Genomic DNA, 26,974 nt, shown 5'->3' with positions numbered 1-26,974 from the left:
TAACAAGATCCCAGGATACTTAAAACTTGCTTGGGTTATCCATCCTTCCAAAAAGCTTGCAATGTGCACACTGGGTGTTTTTACTTGTTTACCAGTATAGCTGTATTTGAAAACCTGCATAAAATTATAACTGTTATACTGTTAAATACTCATCGGAGCTGTTGGGTGAGTTTTATCCATTTTGGGGATGCGCACAATCCAACAGTGTCATTCAGATGACCACACATGGGGTCTCAGTATCTCTGACACAAACATTCACTGTTTGCTCCATGAGAACAATGGCTCTTTGGTTTTAGGTGGAGGAGCATTAAATGATATGGCCCATGATCATCTACATAAGTGCTTTGGGGCCCAGAAACATCAGACAAAGGTTTTAAGCTGGTTTGTGATTATTTGGTCAGCATCATGTATTTTTAGAGTGGTAATTATAGATGGTTGGCAGTTTGAACAGCTGCAGTGAGGCGATAAAAATTGACAGGTTATGTGGGAGTGAGTGAATAAGACTTCAATTATGAGAGACAGGGCTCAAGTCTTCTTTTGCCTCAATCCTTTATATACCCACTCCTCTTCCTCACTCAGCCCCTGTCTCTTTCTGTTCCTGATGTGGCTAAAACTTTTATAGATGATGACACGTGCAGTTCGAAGGCAAGATTTGACACCAGATTGGAGAACGGACTGACAAGTGTCCACACAGATGCAAAGCAAAAAATAAATAAGTGTAAAAAACAGACCAGCTCAAGGTGATTGCAAATTGTGCCACTGTAAGAAAGGAAAAAAAAAGGCACAATAAAAAGAACTTTTGCAGCACCGATCCTGGCAAATGGAGCCAACGTGAGCTGGCCAATTTTCCCTGTCATCATCATTAAATTTCAATTTTCTTTCTAGTACATTACCTTCTCATCAGTGTTTGTTAGCATGCTCCTCTCTGTCTGTCTCCTTCTGTCTTTCACTTACGATTACTCATTTTGGAACACATGCCAATCTGTGTAGAAGCCTCACACCGTGAGACGAGAGGCTCCGTATCTGTTTATTATTCACGTCAGTTAGCACCTGAAGCAGGTCGAATGGGAAATGAACATCCACCACCGTATGCTGATGAGATCTGGATAGGCTGACAATTTTATCTCATGTGTGTGCCAATGAGGCAATCTTGTGGGCCGTGTAATAGAGGTGCCATAAGGTTTGAATCCTTTCCAAGCAAGTTAGCAATTGAACGTGAGATGGTTACTTTCTAATGAAAGTCCACAGTTCAACTCAGTAGGTTCAGTGCGGTCGTTGCTGCAGGGGTCGCCGCTGCAGGGGTCGCCGCTGCAGGGGTCACCGCTGCAGGGGTCACCGCTCCAGCCCATTACCCCGTCGTGTGACCGAGATCAATGGTTCGGAAAAACACAGATTTGATCTCTTCTGGTGTGAAGCCACCTTTGAAAAAACAAAAAAATTAAAACAAAACTCAAGCTGCCAAACCATACACACGGCTCATCGAAAGAGCTGCTTGCTTTGCTCTCGTTTCTAGCCAAACATCTGATTTACGGGAACTCAAATGTTTTTAGAAGAAATTTGCATGCAGAGCCTTCAGAAACACAGCTGTGAAGACATCACTGTATGTTTTGCATTGTGTAGCATAGCATGCCAGCTTGTGTCCCTACAGTCACAGCTGAGTACACACACAGCCTTTATTTGTGAAATATTTTTCCTTGTTGGAAAAACTACAACCCCCCCCTACAACCCTCTCAGTATTTCCTACAGAGCGATGTTTTAAAAGTGCACTTTTTTGCTCGAACAGCCACCCAAACTGCAAGTTGAATATGTAAAAGAATTGATTAGCAAAGTAATTGTTTGCATTTTAATCACTTTTTGAAGATGTTTTGTTGCTAGTGGACATTCAGGTCTTCAGTTGCCCGACTGTAAAATGTCAATCATTAGTATCATGCACTGTCATTGGTAGTCACTTCAATAATTTGCCCTGAAGTTTATCTTAAAACGTGTCCATTTCACCTGAGTGCACACAACAGTCTCTGTCTGAAGTCTCAGTTGAATTTGATTAATTACCACTAGAATTTTACCCTTCATGCAGGATTTTTCAGACAAAGAATACATTTTATTGATTTATTTTTTATGACCCTACAAAGTTTTCATCCTGAGACAGAAAAATCAGCAGCATTGAAGTACTTAATTTTTTATTCCATATTGATTTTCCATATTGATACTAAAGTTTGAATCTCAGTGACATCAATGTCATGTTTTCTGAAAATCATGTGAATGTGGTAACTTGAGAAAGATATGACCTAGGATTTTCTAATCTAATTGACATAGGTGCTTCTCCTAAAAGGCTGAGGGATAGCGCTGAGGGCCATCAGTATTTTGAAACCAATTTTGTTAATCTGGCTTTCATTTATGAAGCATAAAGATATTTTGGTTTATGAAATGGTCAACAAAGACTTACTGCCTTTTAGAATGTTAAACCATCACATCTGATTTTTGTGTTGCCCTGAAAAGGCATTTCAAAGCTGGGAAAATTCCTGATGAACCTGAAGTACCTCAGGTTCTTTCAGCCAAAGGGAACATTTTGTACTCCCACACACGCACACAGAAAGGCATATTGGGCAGGACTCTTTGGCTCCCCACAGTTATCAGGTGTTGTGGGGATGCCGAATAAGCCCTCCCTCCCTTCCTGTTGGCTTGTCAATCAGTGGCAAAGGCCAGCACTGAAGACACCAGGCTTAAAGTCTGCACGGTCATTGTCCCGTCACCTCACTGCTGGTTTAAAGTCCTTGTTCGAGGCATACGTGTTATGATGTGTGACTAAACATCAAATTAATCTTTAAAGCTTTCGTCTAGAATTCCTTGAAATACTCAGAAATGGCTAAACATTAATTTTAGAAGATGAAATGTTTTCCTTGGTGGAGTGATGCCAAAGGCAGAGTGCAGAGCTTGGCATTTTGCACTTGCTCTGTGCTTTGTTCTGAGCAGAAATGTATTACAAAAATATTAAGTGACCAACGTCATTACAAGCCACTTAGCAGTTAGAGCCAAGCTTTTAGCTTTGGTTTGTGCTTGGTCTCTTTATTGGCTTATTTATGTGTTTTTTATTCAAGATTGCAGGGTGCCATTTTTTTTTAAGGTAGTTAGCTGGTGTCTCATCTTTTGCAGCTTTCATACCAAAAAACAACCAAATTTTTTCCCTCCTGCTGCTGGAGCTGAAAAGCCTGCTGTACTCAAGACTTCAGTGAGCATGGGTGTATTTTCTTTCCCTCAAACAAAAAACCACCAGCTGTTCTGACCTTCTGTGCTAGTCAGAAGAAAGCTTGCTTAAAAGTGAGTGTGGTCTTAGAGAGGAAGAGAGTAGGATAGAGCATAAATGTTTTTTGTTTTTTTGAGAGCGGGTGAACTAAAAAAATTCTTCAAGGCCCCAAAAGATAAATGATGATCATTTTTAACTGTGAATCATGCCACGTTATTCTACTAGAATCAGAGAATAACAATATGGTGTGTGAAGTGAATATTATATGTTCTTTTAAAGATAAAACCTTGTCCAAATGAATTATAATAAGGAGTAACTTCTTCCTGTTTCTCCCTTTTTATAAAGGCATGATTTTTTTTTTTTTACCTGAGGTGCTTCAGTAACATTTCATTCAACTCTTTAAGCAAAATATTAAAAATAGCAACATCACAGGTTAACAGGTGATGTCAGGCAGGAGTTTCCATGGACTGTTATTTTTGCAGACTATACTTATGGGCGATCGTGGCTCAAGAGTTGGGAGTTCGTCTTGTAATCGGAAGGTTGCCGGTTCGAGCCCCGGCTTGGACAGTCTCGGTCGTTGTGTCCTTGGGCAAGACACTTCACCCGTTGGTGGTGGTCAGAGGGCCCGGTGGCGCCAGTGTCCGGCAGCCTCGCCTCTGTCAGTGCGCCCCAGGGTGGCTGTGGCTACAATGTAGCTTGCCATCACCAGTGTGTGAATGTGTGTGTGAATGGGTGGATGACTGGATATGTAAAGCGCTTTGGGGTCCTTAGGGACTAGTAAAGCGCTATATAAATACAGGCCATTTACCATTTACCATACTGTTATCTGTAGAGGAGGGAACAGGTGGAGATATGCTCTGGAGAAAAGAGGATTGACGGTGGATGACTTTGGCTGGTCAACCATCCAAAGCTACAGATGAGCACAAGAGAGGTGAAGAAGAGAGTGCAGGCAGGTGGAGGGGTTGGAGAAGAGCGTTGGCGTTAATCGTAACAAATGGTACCAAGGTTAAAGGGCATGTTTAAGAGATGGCAGTGAGACCTGCTATGATGGTGGTTTATGATGTATGGATATGATGGATGTGGCAGGGTATCCTCCCAAGGTTTTGTTCAGAATGACTAGGATGGAAAGGATTAGAAATGAGTACATCAGAGGGAAAGCTCAGGTTGAGCGGTTTAGACGCAAATAGAGGCAAAGCTGAGTTTGGAAATGTGCAGAGCAGATAGCAGACATCTGGGTGGAAAAGATGAAGCTATGAGGTAGGAGGGAAGGTGAAGGGGGTTGGCGTGACAAGAGGATGCTAGGGATAGGTTGAAATGGAGGCAGATGATTACCTGTAGTGACCCCTAAAGTGAGCAGCAGAAAGAAGGTAAAGATGTTAGCGTATAGCTGTACCTTAAAGAGCTGTAAATCCTCTTATTGACATTCACAAGCCAAAGCAGGTATAAGGCAAGTGCACTGTTGTATTGATATGTTGTATATCTTCAAAGTGTATTTGTATACAAAAACATGACAAGTTTTTTTGTTTTGTTTTTTTACAGTGTATTCATAAGTGCTAAATATTGCTATCTTCACCTCTGTGATTAATAACAGAGCATGTTTGTTAAGTCACTTGTCACTTCAAATTTCTGTTGATAGTCTAGCACAGGGGTGCTCACACTTTTTCCGCATGTGAGCTACTTATAAAATGACCAAGTCAACATGATCTACCCACTACAAAAATCCAAAACATATACTTATTTATAAATATATTGAGGATTCTTTATATCTACAATGTATATACATGCATAACCGCAATATCCAATATTTCACAACACAATTAACAATGTAAATTTTTTGTCATTACCTGAGTTTACTCTGATGACTTGCACTGAATTGAATCAGCCAGGGATGCATAGTCCGGACAGTAGCTGCTGACGGCCAGCCTCAAACACACTTCCAAATGTTCATCAGTCATGGTGGAACGGTACTTGAACTTAATGATGTTCATGTGGGAAAATGATGACTCACATAAATAAGTGGAGCCGAATAATGCAGTCAAAGAGGCAGCACATTTCCTCATGTTGGGGTACTTTACTTCTGTGAGTAAGTTCCAGAACTGTCCATGATCTCTGGACTTCAGCTCAATGTCGGCTTGTAGTGTCAAAATCTCATCTTCCACTCCAGAAGAGTTCAGGTGAAATAGTTTTGCAATTTTTGATGCGAGTGAATCGACATCAGCATCTTCCCGAAAAGGATAGCACATGAAGGTAGCGACTGGCTCGAGCAAAGAAAAGTCTTGAAAGCGTTTGTCAAACTCTGACAGACAATTGTCAATCTGCTCTGTGTAGCGTGCACTGTCAAGTTGCAAACAGGCCATCCCCTGCATCTCCAGCTCTGACGCCAGGTTTTGAAAGTTTATCAAATCATGGCGCTGCAGCTTTAAAGAGAGATGTTGCATCTTTCGTTTGAAAGCATTAACTGAGCTGATCATGTTGATCACTGTTTTGTCTTTTCCTTGCAGCTGTAGATTAAGGTCATTCAACATGTTTGTCAGATCGGTTAAAAATGCCAAGTCTAACAGCCACTGACCGTCATTAAGTTGCATGTATTCTGCTTGTCCAGCTACACGGAAAAACTCCTTAATCTCCGGACAGAGCTCTCGAAATCTTTGCAGGAATTTCCCTCGACTAAGCCACCTCACGTCAGTGTGTAGCAACAACTCAGAGTGGTCGCAGTCAGCCTTCTCCAGATGTGCACGAAATAACCGTCTTTGAAGAGATCTGGCGCGAATAGAACAGGCGATCTTCGTTGCAACATTCATGATCTCCTTCATGTTGAGCATTTTAGCGCATAACGCTTTTTGGTGGATTATGCAATGGTAATTTAGGAAGTCCGGGAAAGCATCGTCCTGCCTGCACTTGGCAATAAATCCATTATTGCCAAGGCGGCCAACCATTGCGGGTGCTCCATCTGTGGTAATAGACACCAATTTGTACACTGGGAGCTGGGTTTTCTCGATAAAGTTTTTGAACGACTGAAATATGTCCTCTCCTCGCGTCTGTTCTTTCATGGGCAGGACTGTTAATAGCGCTTCTTTTGCAGTGATATCAGTAAACACCATACGAATGAAAATGCACACCTGGGCTGTGTCACTCACGTCCGTAGATTCGTCCAACTGCAGTGAGAAACACTGGCAATCTCCGATGTCCTTCCAAAGTTGCTGGGTTAAATCCTCCGCCATGGCTTCACAGCGCCGTGTAACTGTACTTCTTGACAGCTGGAGAGCTTTGATCGAAGATGTTATTTCTGCCTTATTTTTAAAGTCTCGGAACAATGAGTCAGCTGCTTCAACGAATGCCTCTTTTACCATCTCTCCATCTTGAAAAGACTTCTTGTTTTTAACGATGTGACTCACCCGGAACGATGCTTCGGTGGCGGCTTTCGCTTTTGAAGTTTGTTGTGTGAAAAATGACTGCTGTCCGGACAACTGGGATTTTAGTTCCTTCACCTTTTTCTTTCTTAGCTCGCTTTTCGGCGGGAATGTAGTGTCGTATTTTCCGTGAACAGTTCGAAAATGCTGCTCCACATTTCCCTTCTTTGGCATTGCGATGGCAGCCTGGCAGATGAGGCAAACGCACTTCGAAAATGACATCGTGAAAAAAAAGTCTTCCTCCCATTCTGTATGAAAGTGATACGTTTTTGTCTTCTTACTTGGTCCAGCTCCCTCACTCATTTTTAACCCTTTCTTAGGTTTAGAAAAAACCGAGAGCTAAAAATTGGAGTTAACTCGCTGACTAGCTTGTCAGTTTTACTACACTTCGCGCCGCTGTTTGCACATGCGCAGCGACCCAAGCGTCAGAAAAAAATCCGATGTCATCTGACTGGCTTCCCTGTATCAATCAAGTGACGGGATGGATGATAGGCTGGCATCTATTTTTTTAATGCCATGCGATCTACCAATACTACCTTTGCGATCGACTGGTCGATCGCGATCGACGTATTGAGCACCCCTGGTCTAGCAGGATGAGATGAATCCACGGTGTTTGTGGGGAAATCAAAACAGTACCATATCTCGTCAGATCTGATGCTGCATCTGTGTCTGTTTTCATTTTCTCTCTCCCAGAGGGGTCTCTGTTTTTTCACAACGCCAGCCTAGATGTTCTTTGCGCTGTACCACAGTTCCCTTGGCACTCAGCTAGCTTGTTGACTGTGTTCAACGGGAGATTCCCCCCACCCAGTTCTAAAACATGTCGTCTTACCACAAATTTAAAACAAATCTGTCATTTCCAGAGGGCTGCAGAGCCCAGCTGAATGTGCCAGGAGCCAGGATTTAGATGTTGTGATATTTATGGTTTCATTGTGGGTATCGCCATATGAATTACATAAACAGATGGGGCATAAAGCCTGCGTGTTTGATCTCTGATGTTAGATGTCAGATGTATTCCAGCATGGATGCTTCGCAGCACTTTAGGGCTTCCATTTAGAGTTAAGGGGTTATAGATTATTAGGAGTTAAGCTTAGGCCTCCACCCCAACCCCACGACTGGAAAGATTATATTTGTCCTCCAGCAAGCACAAACATATAAAACGATGCTGCATCTGTGTCTGTCCAATTCAGCATAAGAGCTCAATAGCATCTTATACTGAATTGGAATAGCCCATTCAAAGACACTTGTAACAAAGGAGCACATGGCTTTAAATAGAGCTCTTTTCATCTCTTTTCCTCATTGTGCACATGCGTCTATATAAGCGACTGCTAGAAAACAAGTGCATACCAAGTGCTCCTCATCCCCTTTCTTCTGTGGTTGTATTGGTGGCTCATGGTCACTGCCGGATACACGATTGTGTCCCATGTGGGCAAGTGCTGAATATTGAACATGTATTATTCATAAATCACCAGCTACCCAATCAATCTGTTATGTAAAAGAGTTCCTGCGGGGTGTGAAAGCTAGATAGAAAGTGGAAGATTAGGAATGTCATGGAGGGGAAAGCCAAGAGATGAACATTGTTGCTTAAGGCAGATTAGTCTGAAATATTTTTATTACCTGCATGCAACCCACATCACAACACGAACTCCACGTTTATGGCTCTTCCAGTGTCGCAACCTGCAAACATGCTGGAGTTCTGCAGCAGTGCCGGTGCTGTCTGAAAGGAAACCTAGTATAAAAAAAGTGAGTGATTCTTATAGAGCCAGGTGATAAAACGATAAAAATAATTATCGTGCAAAAACTTTCCAAGATGGCATTACTAAACAAGGTCAATATAAACTGCATGGAGCTTATCCAAATCCTTTTTTTTTTTTTACTGACAACACTGAAGGCCAATGACAGTAAGAATAGTCAGCACATGTGCTAACGTTTGGGCTGCTACACACTACAGTATATTAGGAATTCGAGTGAGATAAAAGAGAAAATGAGAACAAAGACTGTTATTGAAAAATCAAACGACTTTGTTACCAAATATGACACTGCAGTGGATACAACCTGATACTCAAAGGATTAGGACACTATTGAGGAATTAATGTGGCGATATTTTGGCTATTTAAAGTCTGACAAAGAAGCAGAGCAGTATACACTGTAAACTGTGTTGAAAACATGTTTCCACAATGGCGGCTTACACACATTACAAGACACGATGTCGGTAAACATGGTCCAAAATGTCATATTTTAAGCAGCTGAGTGCAAAGCGCACACCTGGCCCATTTATGAGCCTCACTACCCAGTACTGCACTTCATGTGGCCAACAATTTGAAAGAGTTTGTCTATATACTACAACAGTATTTATTTAAAATACAGTTACAGTGTTGCAGTACATTTATCATGTTCAGCTTATGACAAACTCATGAAGTTCATTTTGGTTTAAATATATATATCGTGATTATATATCAATATTGACTGATGTGAGGAGGGAAAATCACCAAGATTTTTTTTCTCCATTTTTACCCAGTCTTGGATCATTATATGAGAGACTATTACAGACACATATATTGTAAATAATCAGAGGATACTGAATTACACAGTGGCCTTTCTTCTCCAGGTATTTGACAAATTGAATGACATTGACACACAAAAGCTGTTTGCCTCTGAAAATAGCTTTTTATATGTTGGGACTTGTACAGCCATTCCTGAGTGGCTAATATATGAGCACAGGAGGAGCATGCTGCTGACTCCATTCGCTGTTTTCACTGCCTTCAGCTACAAGTGTCTTTTGGGTTCTTTGATCTCAAATCACTGTGGGCCTTCACCTCAACCATCCCCAATTTTGCCTAAAAATATTATGTTCCCATTTTTGGACTTCTATATAATGATTTTTTTTATTTCAAATACTTTTCGAAATACTTTTGTCAAACCACTTGCAGCAATTTTCTTGTTGTTTTTGTTTGAACATGAATATCTCAAAAACTAAAGATACAAACCTGAAATTTTCAGTGCCCTTTCTTACCATCAAAATGAATCAATAGCTGTGAAATTGGGATAGACGGATCAAAAAACGTCTCAGTATTGAGGACTAAAAAAAACCAAAAAACTTAAGCAGTCTTATAAAGCCCCGTATTTGACCGCAGACTCATTAGAATTAAACATTAAAAAGATGTCAAAACACAATTGGTGACAATTTCTGAATAGTATATAGTTGAATTTCACAATAATGCAAAACAAAACATGCTGAATACATTTTTACATGAAATTCTTAGTCAAAAAAAGAAGAAAATGCTATTTTCTTCATTACACTTGTTCAAGCTGTGGACCATAAAATGTTTATGCAAATCAGAGATGGTCAAACTGAAAATAGTTTATTATTTGAGATTGAAGGACCATCTTAGAATCTGTCAGGTTACTGTAAAGTCATCTCTAATCTAACCAGTATGTGATCACTCATAACAACAGCCCTTCATTCAGACTTGCCACTCGTGGTGAGCAGTAAGCTGCAGGAACACCTAACCAGAATTTGGCTGACGGGCTATTGTACGCGGATGAGCACCAGCCCATTCATTACTTTGAGTTTATTTGCAGACTTTTATTGCCACAAGCTGAAATACAGATTTAAACCTTTTCTCACAGATGAGGTGTTTAGCACTGCAAGCAGAATTGGTCTATAAATGGCGCTGTGTCATTCACATATAAGCCACTTTGAATTTTATGATCCTGCCCCTCGCACCCAGTGTCTGAGTGAGAGAGCTGATTTCTGATTGAGACTCGAGCTCAGAGACATATGTTATAACTTGACTATGTACACTTGTAATTTGTGCATGGCTGTCTGTTAATGCATGCACTGGATTAATAGACTTGAGCTATGGTAGAAGTGGTGCATAAATATTACTGGATTCACACTGATAAGATTGCAGGTGTGCCAGCGATGGAAAAGTGACAGATTTCACTGATTCACATTCATATAGTATGCGTTTAATGGAAAGGAGTTTTAATAGCTTTTAGACAATGCTTACCCCATACCTTAGTAATAAAAACCCTGTTAATTCTGTGCTTTTCAAAGATTAGCTAGGGAATAGAAATCAGAACTGAATGGGTTACGTTTGGGTTGTTCTTCTCATGCTGTTTGCTTGTTCTCATTTTACACAGGAATAAGTGAACCACTGTGCCATTCTCTCTGGCAGTAGCCCCTGTTTCCTTTGTGCCCTGTGGTAATCTTGTCCCAAAAAACATCCAATAAGCCCTCTATCCCCAGCTCCTAAAATGACCTGCAATCCTTCAGTGCAACTCTGAGCTCTTAAAGCCCCTCATTTAATCTCCCATCCAATAAACTTTCGAGACCAGCATACCCATTACAGGTTGCATGAGGTCAGCGATGTTTGCACCAATGGCTGCCCTTGTAAATAACATAAAGCAGCAGTTCTGACTTGTTCTGCTTGTGTTGTTTTGGAATCTTCTATGTTCCAAAGAACAACAGTTTAATCCTCATATTTTTATTTATTTATCTTCTTGTATGATGGCCATTTTTAATCACAGTGCTGATAAGAGTGGAGCTCAAAGGATCAATCGAAATTACTTCCTTTCAAGATTAACTGTAATCACTGTAGTTTTTAACCTAACCTCTTCTTCTGTATGCTAATGAGCATTTCCATTCATTAAGAGAGTTTATAAGGATGTATAGATGGCTCATTCCAGTCCTTTTCTATCACTGCTTCCTTTCTTAATGCTCTTAGTTTGTTGGCTACATGTCTTGGGTCAGCAAGGGCAAAGCTTAGTTTTGATGGCAGCGATTCAGCCTGCGCTTGAACAATTGACAATTAAACAAGAATACTGAGGTAGGAGAGAGGGAAGGGGAAAAAATGAAAGGAAGGGAAAACAATTCATTGCATTGTGTTGTTGGCACATGGGCGGAGCAGTTTGGGCTGGTTTACAGAAAAGGAAAGGCTAAAAAGAGGCAGAGGGCAAGAGGTGCAGCCACTGAAATGATCATTGAAAGATGATGTCCCGTCAATGCACAAGGCCCTGAATCAAACACGCACTGTACTTGGCAGTTCGTCCCACACACACACACGTGGCAATGTTGAAGAAGGAAAAGAGTGGGGAGAGCAGTGAGCGCTGTGTGAAAAAGGTAAGGAGAATGGATGAGAAGTGGATTAGTCTGATTTATGACGTGTTATTTATTGAGATTAAAATGATATTGAGAGTATCGGTGCTTGGGTGGAATTGAAATGGAAGGAGAAATGCTCAGCTAATCAGCTAGCATCCTAACCAGATAATTTGTGATGAGTTTTAACTATTTAACTTGCCCAGCTGCATGTGCAGTTTGGCTTTCTGAGAGCTTTAATGCTGCATTGCTTTCCTTTCCATGCCTGTTTATTAAGGTGCACATTCTCCAGGCTGAATCACCAGGGTTTGGGCTCTACTTAAGAAATGCCTCAGAGATCACAAAGCAAAAAATGGGGGAAATGTGTATATTGCTGATGATTTCAGATCGTAGAGGTGACTTTTGAGTGAACAGCAGCTCTCGCTCATGAAATTTACCGAATGTCTCCACACATTATGAGAATAAATAAGTCAATACATACAAAGCCTCCTGGTATTTTACTCGTACATGCGCGCACACACACACACACACACACACACACACACACACACACACACACACACTCAAGAACCTGAAAATTTTCAAGGACATCTTTTTGTGAGGATGAAAATTATTTAAAAATGAGTACATGCTCAAAGAACTGATGCTCTTTCAGCTGCTTTTTTTTTTTTTTGCCTTGTGCAACATCCATTAGACATCCATGTGGCAATGTAAAAGCCTTTCTTTCTATGAATTTATGGACACCATTATTGCTCATTTAATAAAAGCAACCTGACTAATAAAAAGAGGTTTTAATGCATATACACACACACACACTGGCAGTTTTTGTTCTTGTCGTGTGGCTTTATTGTAGGAATAAGTCAGCCATTCATGTGCTGTAATATTATCACTGGATGAATTATGATGCACCAAGTCATTGGCTTTGATGCAACACTGAAAGATAGGCTCATGGTCAGTTTAGTGTCCTGAAAGCGGCAAATAGCCAAACACATCCCGCTCATTTTCACAGAACCAGAATGAACTGGTGCACCTCGCGTGGCCTTGTCACTGCTTGATAATAGCCTCATTGTCTCTTTTATCTTTCAGAGTCAGAGTGAACTCAAAGGCAGTCTCCCTCCTCAGAGACTATAGTGAACTTGTTCTCTCTCTGTTTATTGCCTGTCTTATTTATCTATTTTATTGATCTTCTCTTATCTGTAAAACATTTTTCACTCAGGATAGCGTTCTCTTAATCACGAGCTTAACATGAACCTAGAGTAACCTGAGCTAAAAAGCAATCAGTTTATTAAAGATGCAAAGTTTTCTTTTCCTGGCTTTCAAATTGCTTTGTGAGTCCTGTTTGTGAATAGTTTTATTTAAATACATTTTTCAAAGCTCAATTCAGATTGCCTGAATGTTTCTGCTCTCCTTCTCCACCAACAGATCCAGTTTGCAGACCAGAAACAGGAGTTCAACAAGCGTCCCTCCAAGATCGGACGGCGCTCTCTGTCCCGCTCCATCTCCCAGTCCTCCACAGACAGCTACAGCTCAGGTAAACAGACAGATTTTATGTTTGGGTGACTCATCCTGATTATGATAGCTATTATTTTTGGTGTCAGTGTGCTCACAGTAATGTCTTGTCATCGACTCAAGTAACATTATTCTTACCTGCTCAGCTCCACTCTTCTCAGTTTGTCCTCATGAAACAAAGAGCACAGGAGTGAGACTTGAAAGTTGGTAGCATGGTAGAGGCTCTCACACTGAGCCAAATAAAGTCGGCCTTGTTGGGAAGTTGCGAGCAGTGGTGGAAGAAACGCTGAACAAAATATAGCAGGGCCGTGCAAGCCTTGTTGGCACAGACATCTACAGACTAAAGCAGTGTCTTTACAGCACAAAGTAAATAGACTAAAATGACCTGTTTGTTTAAGTATATAGTGCAGACTTCATCACAGTGTCTCTCTTTCGCCATACCTGCATTCCTGTCTTAAACTATAGCCTGTTACTCAATCACTTTACCTTGCTGCTTATCTGATATTCCAGGGGGATGTTAAATTTTCCATTGAGTTCCACCTGGATGAATGGTTGACTGGACTTATCTACCACTTCTGTCCTTGTGTTTCTAGCACTCTTTCTCACACTCAGACCCTGGGTTTATGTGAAACTGTGGGCCCTGTGTTAGAGGATTAGCAGGTGCTGAAGCATTGGGTGTGGCTGAAACCAAATAGGATGGGAGAGCCAAACCATCGCCCTATTGGTGATTAACTGGAAAGCTGGTAAAGATAAATATGCCAATAGTCTAAAAAGAGTTTTAGCTGGCAGCTAGTATCAGCAACTGTAAGGTGTAGTTTTATGTCTTACAGTACAAGTTTCATTGTATGTATAGATAAGGGGTTTCTTTGTTTTGTAAATTTGGTTTAAGTATGCATTGTCATGATGTTATGATTTTCTTTGGGAGTAACCAGGAGAGACAGGCTGAGTGATTTGGAGACAATACACTCTGTGTATGATTAGTTTAAGTTCAAGCTGCAACGATTTATCGAGTAACTAGGAAAAACGTGGTTGTTTAAAAAATGTTTTTTTAATCTTTTGCTTTCTTTCATCCAGAATTAATTTAACGAATAAAAGCACATAAGGTGGTTAAAGTTAGGAGTAAACGAGTCACACTGATGATGTAGAGGTCTCAAATACTCATCACTAATATAACTGATAGCTGTAGCCATAGTTTGAGTAGATTGATGCAACACTCCTGTATATTTGGAAATGGTTAACATGGCTCTGCTCAAATACCACAGAAAACAAGAAGGGACAAGGGAGCAAAGGTTCTTTATAAATCGGTCACTATAATCCTGGCTTTCCTTTCCTTCTCAGTTATCAGTCGTTTTTAAATGCGATATTGCATAAGCCACTTGGACTCGGGCTCTTTTGATGTCCTGCTGTGTGTCAGAGTCACGGGCCACATAACTTTAAACGACACCATTTAACATGATGAATTAATCTGCATGATGGCGCTAGGACAGACAGATGGATGGCAAACGGACACATGGACTGTCAGTCAGTATTAGTGCATGTGCATAATGGATCCCTCAGGTCAGGGGTGCAAAAGAAGAAGATAAGCCCCTGCATCAGTACTTTTATTCAGAGAAGATGAGGCGTTTCGGCTCTGTAACTTCCCACTGGCACATTTGCAGACAGCTCTGTGTTTTCATAGGCGCTTGTTGGGGTCAGCTGAGAAGGCGACATTGTGTTTCTTTCCCTTTCTTTCTTCCTGTTTGAGACATTAAGTTGTCTTAAAAAAAAATCAGCTCTGAATTTCATTTTTAGCTCCAAACTGCACACTTGTGCACTTTTCTCTGGTGTGTGATTTGGATCTATCCCAGTCTCCTACCACTAAATCATAACTTCTTTTTTCTTTCTTTTCACTTTGTTTTTTTTTCTTCTCCAGCACAGCGCTTTATCTCCCCTCCTAACCAGCTCAAGAGTCCCCAGGAACCTCTCGCTCCTGCCTCGGGCTTTCACATCACCACTTAAAAAAATGATCTGCATTTTCTTCAAGATATTGAGATAATGAGGAGTGCACTTAGTCTGCTTTTATTTCATTCAGCAGGCGTCTCTGTCACACATCTTTGGATCCCTGTGTTAACACCTTAATCACTATGAACTCCTTGACATGTTTCAGAGCCTGGTTTCAGACTCCAGTACAGAATCCTTGTGCTGCTTTTTTTCCCCCGCTCTTCCTCCTCGGCTGATTCCCTGTCTTTCCTCATAATTCCCTCACTGGAGTGATTCTGATTTCTCTGATGGCTCCCACAGTACAGAGACTACAGCAAGCACCAGTCACACAGCTTCCCCCGAACCACTTTAGTTTAGGATCCTTTGATTAGGGTTCTTTTTAAAGCTGGTGGTCCTAGTCTGTAAAGCAGAACCAACACATTTACAGTACATTGTAAATAATGTCATGACAGTACAGGTTCCAGGTAAAGTTAACATGTAGCTGAAGTTTATAGCCACTGTAAAGCAGATCGAGGCTAAGGCTTCTTAGTTTGGATGTTTTTAAGCTTTTTTAGATTTTGTGTTTCTTGAGAAGAATTTCATCATGCAAAACCTTTTTCCCCTCACCTGGTTTTGTCCCAACGTGTTTTGGAAGTAGGACGGAAGGGTATTTTTTTTTTCATTGATAGATGATTTGTTTTTCAGTTTTGGGCATTTAGATTGTTTTTTTTATTTATTTATTTATTTATTTTAATTATTATTTCAAATCAACTCACTAATCATGTTTTACTTCATCAGCTTTTACCTGATTTAGGCACTCTGCATAGAATTTCATAGATTTTCCCAAAGAAGGCCAGGTTAAAAAAAAAAAAAAAAATCTTTGGAACGTTCTCTAAGGATATCATTTACATGTACAGCCAAAAACACAGCACAGACATTGTCTTGAATTCATGGGTGTTACCCCCGGACATGAGGTGACGCTATTGTTAATCAATATCGATTGCTTGTAATGAACTAAAACTTGAAGAATTGGATTCGGGATATCCTCTTACACCCTCAAACCTTTGTTTTCCTGTCTGCACTTAAAGGCGTGTGTGATGTTGGCATCATGCACCATTTGTACTCATGGAGGAGTACATCCTGTGCACCTCCATGTATAGAAATGTACAGTACATTTGAAACCACACAATAATGCAAAGTGCAGACTGTGCATATGACTGTTTATATCACAGGTCCAGTGATACTACTCAAACATGTTTTCTTTTTATATCCAAGTGTAAATACTTAAGTCCAATAACATCCTGTGTTTACTTTCTGCTTCAGTCAGAGGTGATAAAGCTGCTAGTTTTGCTCTTAGTGGGAAAAGTTTGGCTGGCAGCTCTATGATAAATTAAAGCCTGTGGTGCCTGAAATCTGTAGGCTAACAAATTCAAGTTGCACATTTGAGTTTAATGTATTCTGATGAAACCAGAGGCTGAGAGAATCCATGTTTAGGTACAGAATACATTCAGTGTATTCTGTACTTAAACATGGATTCACAGTTTACAACTTTTTTTTGTTTTGTTTTTGGTTACAGCGGCAATATTTTGCCTCCTATGTGATGTGTTGACATGCTGACAATGCCTGTGTGTGTTTGTTTGCAGCGGCATCATACACGGACAGCTCTGATGACGAGACATCTCCTCGTGACAAACAGCAGAAAAACTCCAAGGGCAACGGCGACTTCTGCATCAAAAACATCAAACAGGCCGACTTCGGCCGCAGAGAGATCGAGATAGCTGAGCAAGGTGAACCAGCGGGCAGTAGCTTTAAAAACTGGGAACTGAGCTAAATACCAAACTGCTGTTATGACCACCATTTAAAATCAAACTCAATGTATTTCATTGACATTACTCTCTAATTACCTAGCAGAGAGCCTCGCTCATCGAGCTACTCCACCGCACGAGGCGATGGATTAGTTTTGAAGTATTAGGAGGATTAAATGATGGGAATTCCTTAATCATCCAGATCAATCCTGTATATCCACTTATGTGTATTTGTGTGTATGTGTGTGTTTCCTTTTCTTTCAGAGATGCCAGCACTGATGGCTCTGAGGAAGCGAGCCCAGGGGGAAAAACCCCTCGCTGGTGCCAAGATTGTGGGCTGCACCCACATCACTGCCCAGACTGCTGTAAGTAGTAGCAGTGCAAAACACTCACACACACTTGTTTATTTTTCTCTTCTGCCACGACGAAAACTCAAACTTGACCCTCGTCTTCTCCCAAGGTGCTGATGGAGACTCTGTCAGCTCTGGGCGCTCAGTGCAGATGGGCAGCATGCAACATCTACTCCACCCAGAATGAGGTGGCAGCTGCCCTGGCAGAGGGAGGTGAGGCTCAGTGTTCCCATGTGGTGACACCTGACCTTTTCTTCTCTCTTTTTTGCTGCCTAAAATATTAATGCGCTCGCTTTTCCCTTCATGGTCACATCCATTGTTATTCATACACTCGTATGCAATATGTATTCAACGCTTCCTCTCTTTGTAGGTTTCAGTGTATTTGCGTGGAAGGGAGAATCAGAGGACGACTTCTGGTGGTGCATCGACCGCTGTGTCAATGTGGAAGGCTGGCAGCCCAACATGGTAGCACACCTACATATCTAAATAAAGCTTATTACAGAAAAGTTGCCTCTGTGGTTTTTACATCAAACATCAATCATTGGTAGGCCATTCATCTGTTGTGTAGTAGGTTTTTAAATGTATTTTTACGTGATGATTGTCTACCACTGTGGCTAGAAGTGAAGAAAGGGGCATTCATTATATCAGATAATTTGTTCTGCATATTCAAACATAGAAAACTTATCTTTCTGATTTCTCGTCAGATCTTGGATGACGGTGGTGACCTGACTCACTGGATTTATAAAAAATATCCCAGCATGTTCAAGAAGATCAAGGGCATAGTAGAGGAGAGCGTTACTGGTGTGCACAGGTAGGACGTGGTGTCTTTTTAGTTTAGTTTTTGTTTTTTTGTGTGTGTGTGTGTGTGTGTGTGTGTGTGTGTGTGTGTGTGTGTGTGTGTGTGTCATAAACGTCGATTGATCCGTTCTGATTCAACACACGAGATCCCTTTATGGTCCACTGGTTGTCCGTTCTGTATGTGTACTGAAGTCAAATCAGGTGTTTGTACATGTTGTGGGGAGATGTGATTCTGACCAATTCACACAACGTTTAAGCCGACTTGGAGCAAGGAGTGTTCGGTCACACACAGGAGAACCATAGCCTGAGAGTGTCTGCACGTTTTCCTGAGTGGATTGAGAGGAAAACCGTCCAGCTTGTAGAGCAGGACGGTTTGAGAGCCTGCACCTCTCTCTGTTACTAAGGAAATATAGAAATGAAGACATCAATAGAATCGTATTCATCAGTTCCCCTTATTAATTCTGGGTCAGTCTCTGAGTTTGGAAAAGGAGGCCTGCACAGGTTTTCAGAGTCGATGGTTGACATTAGAAAAAAAGGCTTGCATTTGTTTTGCACGTGCAAACACTCCCTGTTTAGCCAAAATAGGGTTGATCCCAAAAAACTGGATTCAGAGGAATTCATGAGGTTTTTGATTTTAGCTCGTTTTCACGGGAGAATGTTGTGCAAGAAGCCTTCCTTGCATCTTTGTTGCATGCAAAGACTCCCCATCTGTCGGTGGGCTTCTCTGCGCCAGCAGCCGCAGCAGCAGGTTGCCCTGGGTTCTGGCTTCAGCTTCACCGGGGAAAGGATGGTGCCTGCAGGCACTATAGTCGTCCTATAGAGAGAGAAAAAACGTCCGAACAACCTGCTCTCACTAGTTTGGCATGCTGGGGTTTTGTGCTTACATGTGGTCTGTGTGATAATATTTAATGCTGATCTTGTTTGTTTGGTGTTTTGTTTTTTAAATCACAGCTATGAGAAATATGCATTCATGCTGTGTAAGCATGAATGCGCTAACCAGCTAGCCCATTATTAGTGCAGTCGTCTTGGAGATGCATGTCAATGAATTTTAGGGCTGAGCTTGTGATTGAGCCCCAGTGGGAGGGGGTTATTTGTTTAGATGAGGAGTACAGCATCTACCTCCAGATGAATGAGACATTCCACCTTTAGGTAGATAAAACCAGGTGCTGTAAATGTGTCTGTTAATGTGCTGGTTTGTGTATTTATTTCTCACTGAAGAAGTGTTTACATAATCTGTGGTGTGCCAACATCACCATCTAGTGGTGAATATGTTCTCCACTGTATATTTGTGGCATGGTAGCAAAATTTCAACTTCATTTGCGCAAATAGAAACACATCAGTTAAATCTAAATGATAAAACAAATCCTTTCAAAGATTTAAGCAGCAGCTTCTCCTGTCAGGATTAATTTGCCACCTTTCTTCCAGTCATTGAATTAAGAGACATGATTGTATTCTGATGTAAAGTTTAAATGTTTTTTGGTGTGTGTTTGTGTGTGCAGGTTATATCAGCTGTCCAAGGCCGGGAAACTCTGCGTTCCAGCCATGAATGTCAACGATTCAGTCACCAAGCAGAAATTTGACAACCTGTACTGCTGCAGAGAGTCCATCTTAGACGGGTAGGAAATGCTCTCCTGTTGAACCTTGTTAGAATTATAAAACAGGCCAAGTTTTTTGTTTCTAATAACATGCATTGCTGCAAGGTGTATACACCCGCATCCAGTCTGCTCCAAACAGTGTGAATAAAGATTGGGTCGCCTGTGTGTTATAACAGTGTTTCTGTCCTCAGCCTGAAGAGGACTACTGACGTCATGTTTGGAGGCAAACAGGTGGTGGTGTGTGGATATGGAGAGGTAAGGCCACCGTCCTCGTCACGCACCTTTCTTGTTCACACAGTGATGCAAACACTGAAGCCTTGTCCTGTCTCCTGTGAGTTCGCTTATGCACATGAACAGATTTAAATGTAGCACGACAAGTTAGATAATTGTTGTCGGCCTTTTTGAGGCATCTAAGTAAGGATGGGGTTTTGCTAAGGCCGTGGCAATTAAATTTGTAAAAGGCTGGCTTGAACTTGATTAATACAGAACAAGCCACCAGAGAGTTTTGTGCTAATAGAACATCCAAGTGATGGTAGCAGAGGCCAGCTGCTGTGGATTTTTTTTTTTTTAAAAAAGTACATAAATTTCTTTAAACCTTTTCTTTCTTTCTTTCTTTTTTTTTTTTTTCTTTTTCTTTGCTTTGGGTTTAAATTAAAACCTAACGGGGCTAATGTGTCAGTGTACAGTAGGAGGTCTTTTCTTTGAACCCAAGTGCTTAACTTACTGAGACACGATTGAATGAATTCTAAGTGCGCCTTGTGGTCAACGCTGTGTACCATAGTTGCTATTAAACTGGAACACGCTTCAAAACATAGCCCTTAGTTTTGACCTTTTTGTGTGTAACAGAGGACTTCGAGTAAAATTAAAATGTATGAGGTTTTAAAATGGTAAAAAGATTACTTCAAATTACTCCTATGTTAGTGCTTTGTCGTGGCGTAAGTAATCTGTCCTCTTCAGAGGATTTGGGGTCAAATTGTGGCCTGCATACTGACAAATGCAACCCAGTCAAGTAGGACGTACTGGTATTTATTTAATATAATATATTACTACTGAGTCACACTAAATGGACAGCAGTGCTACAAAATAGGTGGTTTGATCCTTGTTGCTTCCACGTGGCTCCTATTGTGTGACTGGTTGATTAAGAAACACGTCGTTTTCAGTTCTTTTTCTAAATAGTGAAATAGTGTGCACACTTAACACACTACATTCACTCAAACAGAAGCATCATGGACAGTTTCTGCATGTGATATGGGTTTATGTCCTTTGTGTTAACTCCATTTGTACTTTTTTTCTCTCCTCAGGTTGGAAAAGGCTGCTGCGCTGCCCTCAAAGCAATGGGCTCCATCGTCTACGTCACAGAGATCGACCCCATCTGTGCCTTGCAGGCCTGGTGAGACTTCTTCAGCTCTTGTTCTTCCTTTGTTGCCGTTGATGCTGCATTCATCTTACACACTTTCTTTAACCAACCGTAGCATGGACGGCTTCAGGCTGGTGAAACTCACCGAAGTCATCAGACAAGTGGATATCGTCATTACCTGCACAGGTTGGTTCAGCCGCTGTCCTTATCTGACAAGAAGAAACACAATGCAAAGAGAAATCCAGCTTAGATGTTGCATGTTAGGAGGATACAAAACATAAAGCAGTCCCTGGTATCATTCATTCAGGGTGCCTAAACGGATAATAAGTCCTTGTAATCAGTCTGCAGCAGCTACTAATAAAGTTCTTAACTCAGCAGCCAGCAAGTTGAGCGCTTGAAGCAGAGAATTACTCGCCCTCTCAGCTTCATTAGTCGGTGCTGCTGGCAGGCGAGCTGCAGAGGTCTGTCCTTAGGTGGAAATGGCAAAGATAACAGCAAAGATAATAAAAGGATTTGTGGCCTCAATAAAGTTCAAGAGTGTTGTGAAATAAAAGAAACAAATATATTAAAACACGCTGTCATAACTCTTATCTCACACATACACACAGCAGTCTCTTTGTTTGGTTTTTATTCACCTCTATCACGTCTGTTTTTTATTGCTTAGTAAAAGATTTTAGCTTGTTTTGATCTAAATAGATAAATACAAAACCATTTAAAATGCTCTATGTAGACAGGTGAGACTCTAAACTAAATTACATTCCCTAATTAACTTTGTTCAAGTCGTGCGATAAGTAATTAAATCATGAGCGATAAGGGCAATCCTCCTTCTTTTCCCCCCAGTACATAGATTTCAGAAAACCTGTTCAGTCCCTTTACAGCGTCGTATTTGATTAAAACCTCACGTACAGCCGAGCCTCTTTCCTTCCTCTGGAGATTTTTGCTTCCTCAACGTTTCTCTCTGTTCTTTGTGTCCTCTCCCCTCATCAGGCAATAAGAACGTTGTGGTGAGAGAGAACCTCGACCGCATGAAGAACGGCTGCATCGTCTGCAACATGGGACATTCCAACACTGAGATCGATGTGGTCAGTTGCCAGTTTGCACGAGGTCTAAATTGTAGTCATCTCATCAGATTTAGGCGTGTTAAAACACTGCCACTAGTTATCATTTTGGAAGACTGAACTACTCGATCGAGACTGTAAAAGATTTCTGCTCCCCTGTTAAATGTCCTCACGTCTGTAAAGCTTGACCTGGGGCAGTGATTGCTCATTGTTGTCATGGTAGCAGTCGACGTAGACTTGAGTAAGTGTGGCGTCAGTAAAAGGTCTGATCTATAACCTGCTGTTACACTCAGAAATAAACAAGACTGACAGATGGATAGTTAGTTTCCTAGAAAAACAGGAAAAATATGGAGCTGCCACTAGCCTTTCTTTGGTTACGTAATGCAAAAACTAGCAGACCTTTACAAGCTTTCAAACCATAAAGATTGTTAAGCTTTTATCCAGGGCAGCCATGAATCTTTGTCTTTGAAATACACATTTACCAATAAAAAAACCCCATAAAAATAAATCATTAAGTATCACCAGTCACATGCATGCAAGAACTTGCACCACACAGTGTAACTATCTTTGACCCATGTACACAATGAAATCAACCTGTGCAGCTGCATGTTTAAGATATTTGCTTCAGTACAAAAGGCTGTACCAGCAGAACACTTCAGAAAGACGCTTAATCATCTTCATATACAGAGATGAGCGGTTTAGGCTAATGTTAACAACAAATAGTGGATGGATGTCACATGTGCAGCTTTCTTTTTTTTACTTCCTTAATGTTCCAATGATGCTTTAAGCCTGTTTCAAGTGTGTAGCAGCAAAACGAGATTAATTTGTTGCCTTAACCTTAAGTTATTATAAGTTTCCCTGTTTACGGAATCTTTTCAGGTCATTCATTTAGAGTTTACAGTACACTTGTGGAAATTGTGAAGATAAAAATCAAGAGGCTAGCCAGTCTGTGCGATAAGTCTGCTGGAATGGAAAGATAAGTTTAATGAGAGATGGCTGGACGTGGCGTTAACAAGAAACTTTTATTTCCTTTTTTCATTTTGACTTATTGTTCATTTCAACCAGTTAACACAAAAATCATATTTTCATATTTATTATGGGTGTGCTTTAAACATTCCAATCTACACCTCATATAAAATGATAATAAAGGTCTCAAAATGTCTTGTGAAACTTTTGTACTTGCAGACACCGGATGCACACTTTACCACTACTGTTAGTACCTTTATCAGTCTGTAACAGGCTAATAAAGCTTTCTGGTCATTAAAGATTGTACAGAAGTGTTTAGAAATTGGAACAAAGGGCAACGTGAGGATGTTTCAAAATCAGTAATAACAATGGGTGATGGACAAAGGAAATGGTTCATATGAAAGGAAGCTCTGAGTCACTCCAGTCCTGGAAATGAAGCGTGCTCAGTCAACATATGACTCGTGATGAGATGTCATAGAGCAAACAGCCAAATACAAATAACCGATGATGTCGTTTCTTCCTTATAGGCAAGTCTGCGGACTCCTGAACTCACCTGGGAGAGAGTGCGCTCTCAGGTGGACCACGTAATCTGGCCTGATGGAAAGAGGATAGTCCTGCTGGCAGAGGTAAACACACCCAGCCACGCGTCTTCCTTCTAATCCTGGTGTCTAATTGGCATCAGTTCAGTCCGGGGTACAACAACAGGCAACTAGACATTTTTGGTGTGATGATGTTGATAATATGTCCATATTTAAATAAATGGTTACCATAAAGTGATTCATGGTGCTGCGATACAAAAACAGAATGTAAAATCCTAGAAGAAAACTTTTACTTTATTTAGAGAGCTGGATATTCCACTTTTCATTCTTTCATTCTCTTAAGCACCTCTTTGTGTAACTGGAAGTCAGGAGTACTTTTGTAAGACAGAGAACCCCTAGCTAGTGCTGTTCTGCATTACTTTGTATGTAGACTGTAACTGGCAGGCAAACAGCCACTCAAACAGAGCAGTACATAATGCATTAATGTTAGCAGGCAAAATAATCGAATAACGTGTCCAAATTTATGCCTAAAACACCAAGTTGTCTGTGTTCAGACAGCAGAACCTTGTGAATGCTTTCTTCTGCGTTGATACCACAAATATCCCCGTATGGTTTGTCATCAGAGTCACAAACTGTATTGGGTTTATGGCCATTTAAAGAGCACTTTGTAAAATGGGCCCACTGCCATGACAATGTTTAAGAAAATAATTTTAAAGGATTAAATACAGTAGACGTTTACACAGACGATGTTTAACCACATCCGTTAAATTATCTTCAAGTTCGACTGCTTTCAGGGCGTATTCTTGCTTTTAGGCGAGTTTATTCATCCTATTTTCTCCTCTGATTTAATCACTTTGGAAACCTCTTTGGCAGAGTTATCCTCTCATATTTAATAATTGGTTGATTAATCATCATTTAAAATATTCTTTTGTAATGTAGTGCAAGTTGTTATGGAATAAACACATAAACAGGACACTTACCCTGCAAACTTTTTTGCAACTTTACTTGCAGTAATATGCACACACTCACCCCCTGATCATGAATATTTTAGGATAAGATGAGGTGTGTGTGCGTATGTGACAGAATGAGAGCAGTCCAACAGGGCCAGACAGGCAAACTGCCAGCCTGTCAATGCCTGCCTCTCTGAGGCTGTTTGATCTGCAGAAGTTTTAACCACATCAGTAGATTTGCGCCTCCATCCTCACCTCACCTGCCTCCAGATCACTCTGTTCTGATCCTTAAAATAGAGCAGTGCTCCAAAAATGCCATTCAGTTTAAATATACAAAACAACATCTGATCCTTTAGTATAGCTAACATTTGGATGTTTAAAGTTTATTTAAATTGTGGCTCTGTCCAAAAAAAGGAAGTTATTTTTTTGTTCCCTTTTTGTGTCCCAGTGTAATAATGCACACTCAGGCATTTATGTCATATTTATGAGCATTATTAAGCTGTAAGATGGTTCACAGACAGCTGCTTTATCATGTGAAAATGCACACAGCACTAGCGAGCAGCGTGTGTGTGGACTTCAGTGTGTACAGCAAATTAAACCCCTGTGTGGAGTTTCTGTTCTGCTTTCATCATCCAGCAACAACAGTTGAACGGCAGTCTGTTCCCCTCTCTTCGTGTAGCTTTTCAGTTTCAGAGGGATGGCCACTCGGTGCATAGTTAGCAACATCTGTCTTCATCAGTAAGCTAATGCACAGCAGTTTCATTCATTAACAGGACTGACTGCAGCGTTACACAGCTGATACACAGTCGATTTGTTGAGGGACACCGAGATCTGAGTTTATTGATTCCTTTTCATGATGCCGCCCAAAAGGTACATTTTTACACAAAGGCGCGAGCCTGTATGTGTATTTTTGACTTGTACTCTAACCTTGTGTTGTTGTTTTTGTTTTGTTTTTTCCCTCCTGTCCAGGGTCGTCTGCTGAACCTCAGCTGTTCCACTGTGCCCACTTTCGTTCTCTCAATCACTGCCACCACTCAGGTAAAGCTGTGGATCAATTTGTCTCATTTATATTGTCGCATATGTTTGGCTTGTTACACTTTGCATTGCTGCATTTGTGTGTGTGTGGATCTGTCCAGGCACTGGCACTGATAGAGCTCTACAATGCCCCTGAAGGACGGTACAAACAGGATGTTTACCTGCTGCCCAAGAAGATGGGTAAGAGTACCATCATTTCTGGATGTGTTAAAGTAGTGGATGTTTGTATTAAACATTTCAAATAACGACTTCGGCATTCAAGTAATTTCAGTCAGGCTCTTAGGTTTTAGGCAAAAGCTCCACCAACTTGTTGTTCAAACCTTCTGTCTTCAAGGGGATGATGAAGATGAACTGCAGGGCTGTGCCTAACCCCAGTGTGAGATAAATACGAATTATTTTGGACTTTATCATAGTAGTTTTTTATGATTTAGAGTCCACTTTGATATCAGAACACATAAAAACCTCTTGTGTAACAAATACCATCTACGTGGATGTACAGGATGTGATTACAGCATGTTAGAAGCCCTGCAGACAGACTACATTTATCTCTGCAGACAGACTCATCTGTTCAGTCCAGAGTCGTCTCCCCGGATAGCAAATCACTCACAGCAGAGTGAATCCTGTGTATCTGTAGACACATGTGTGCATGTCTGCCGCTTGTCACATCTCTGAGCCGTCTCTCAGAGGCTGAGAGCAGAGCGCACATATCGTAAAGAGAAAAACAAGGAGAAGAATGTAGGTCGGTCTGTAAGCAACTGCCACTGTTATCACAACACACACTGACACAGAGGTGGGAGAGGGCCGGGTTCGGATAAGGAAGAGAAGAATGCGGTCAGAGAAAGGGAAAAAGGAAGACGGTTATCACTGCAGAAGAAAACAGCTGGGAAATCCTGCTACTTCCTGTTCTCATTTAAATGATTAATCAAACATGGACGCCTGGTGAATGTAAGCACGTTCTCTCGCTCTTGCCCTTCAGATGAGTATGTGGCCAGCCTGCATCTCCCAACATTTGATGCGCATCTTACAGAGCTGAGCGACGAGCAGGCCAAGTACCTGGGCTTAAACAAGAACGGGCCCTTTAAGCCAAATTACTATAGGTAAGCAAACACCTCAGCGCACTTGCACTGTTTTGAGTGGCTGACATATAATCCCGTAATTCAAATAATGATCCCGTGTGTATGTACTTGTTATTAAATTGACATAGTGTACCACACCCTCTTATTAAAGCTAAATCCTTTCAAAGACCCTGTTGAATACTGGTGGGTTTAGCTTTCTAATCAGCCTTTTCACCAAGCGACTTTAGG

At 41.0% G+C, this 26,974-nt stretch overlaps 1 protein-coding gene across 4 annotated transcripts in view; it reads left to right on the top strand.

Annotated features, from left to right (window-relative positions):
- The window catches only part of ahcyl2b (adenosylhomocysteinase like 2b), a 51,998-nt gene that overhangs the window by 20,411 nt on the left and 4,613 nt on the right, over positions 1-26,974 (top strand). For 2 of the 4 annotated variants that reach the window (XM_026146185.1, XM_026146182.1), the window contains exons 2-16: positions 13,172-13,280; positions 16,861-17,004; positions 17,287-17,387; positions 17,483-17,585; positions 17,743-17,837; positions 18,077-18,183; positions 19,670-19,786; positions 19,957-20,020; positions 21,067-21,155; positions 21,238-21,308; positions 22,110-22,204; positions 23,674-23,772; positions 25,605-25,673; positions 25,772-25,850; positions 26,647-26,767. In XM_026146185.1, the coding sequence (XP_026001970.1) occupies positions 13,172-13,280; positions 16,861-17,004; positions 17,287-17,387; positions 17,483-17,585; positions 17,743-17,837; positions 18,077-18,183; positions 19,670-19,786; positions 19,957-20,020; positions 21,067-21,155; positions 21,238-21,308; positions 22,110-22,204; positions 23,674-23,772; positions 25,605-25,673; positions 25,772-25,850; positions 26,647-26,767 (1,463 nt within the window). Of the gene's footprint in view, positions 1-11,483; positions 11,774-13,171; positions 13,281-16,860; positions 17,005-17,286; positions 17,388-17,482; positions 17,586-17,742; positions 17,838-18,076; positions 18,184-19,669; positions 19,787-19,956; positions 20,021-21,066; positions 21,156-21,237; positions 21,309-22,109; positions 22,205-23,673; positions 23,773-25,604; positions 25,674-25,771; positions 25,851-26,646; positions 26,772-26,974 lie in introns of those variants that run through there. The other 2 variants (XM_026146186.1, XM_026146183.1) reach the window with 2 other exon arrangements.

Source organism: Astatotilapia calliptera, chromosome 17 (assembly GCF_900246225.1).
Source record: "Astatotilapia calliptera chromosome 17, fAstCal1.2, whole genome shotgun sequence".
In the NCBI taxonomy this organism is placed as follows: Eukaryota; Metazoa; Chordata; class Actinopteri; order Cichliformes; family Cichlidae; genus Astatotilapia; species Astatotilapia calliptera.
The sequence above is the reverse complement of the archived record's forward strand: the minus strand, read 5'-3'. Positions and strand labels throughout refer to the sequence as shown.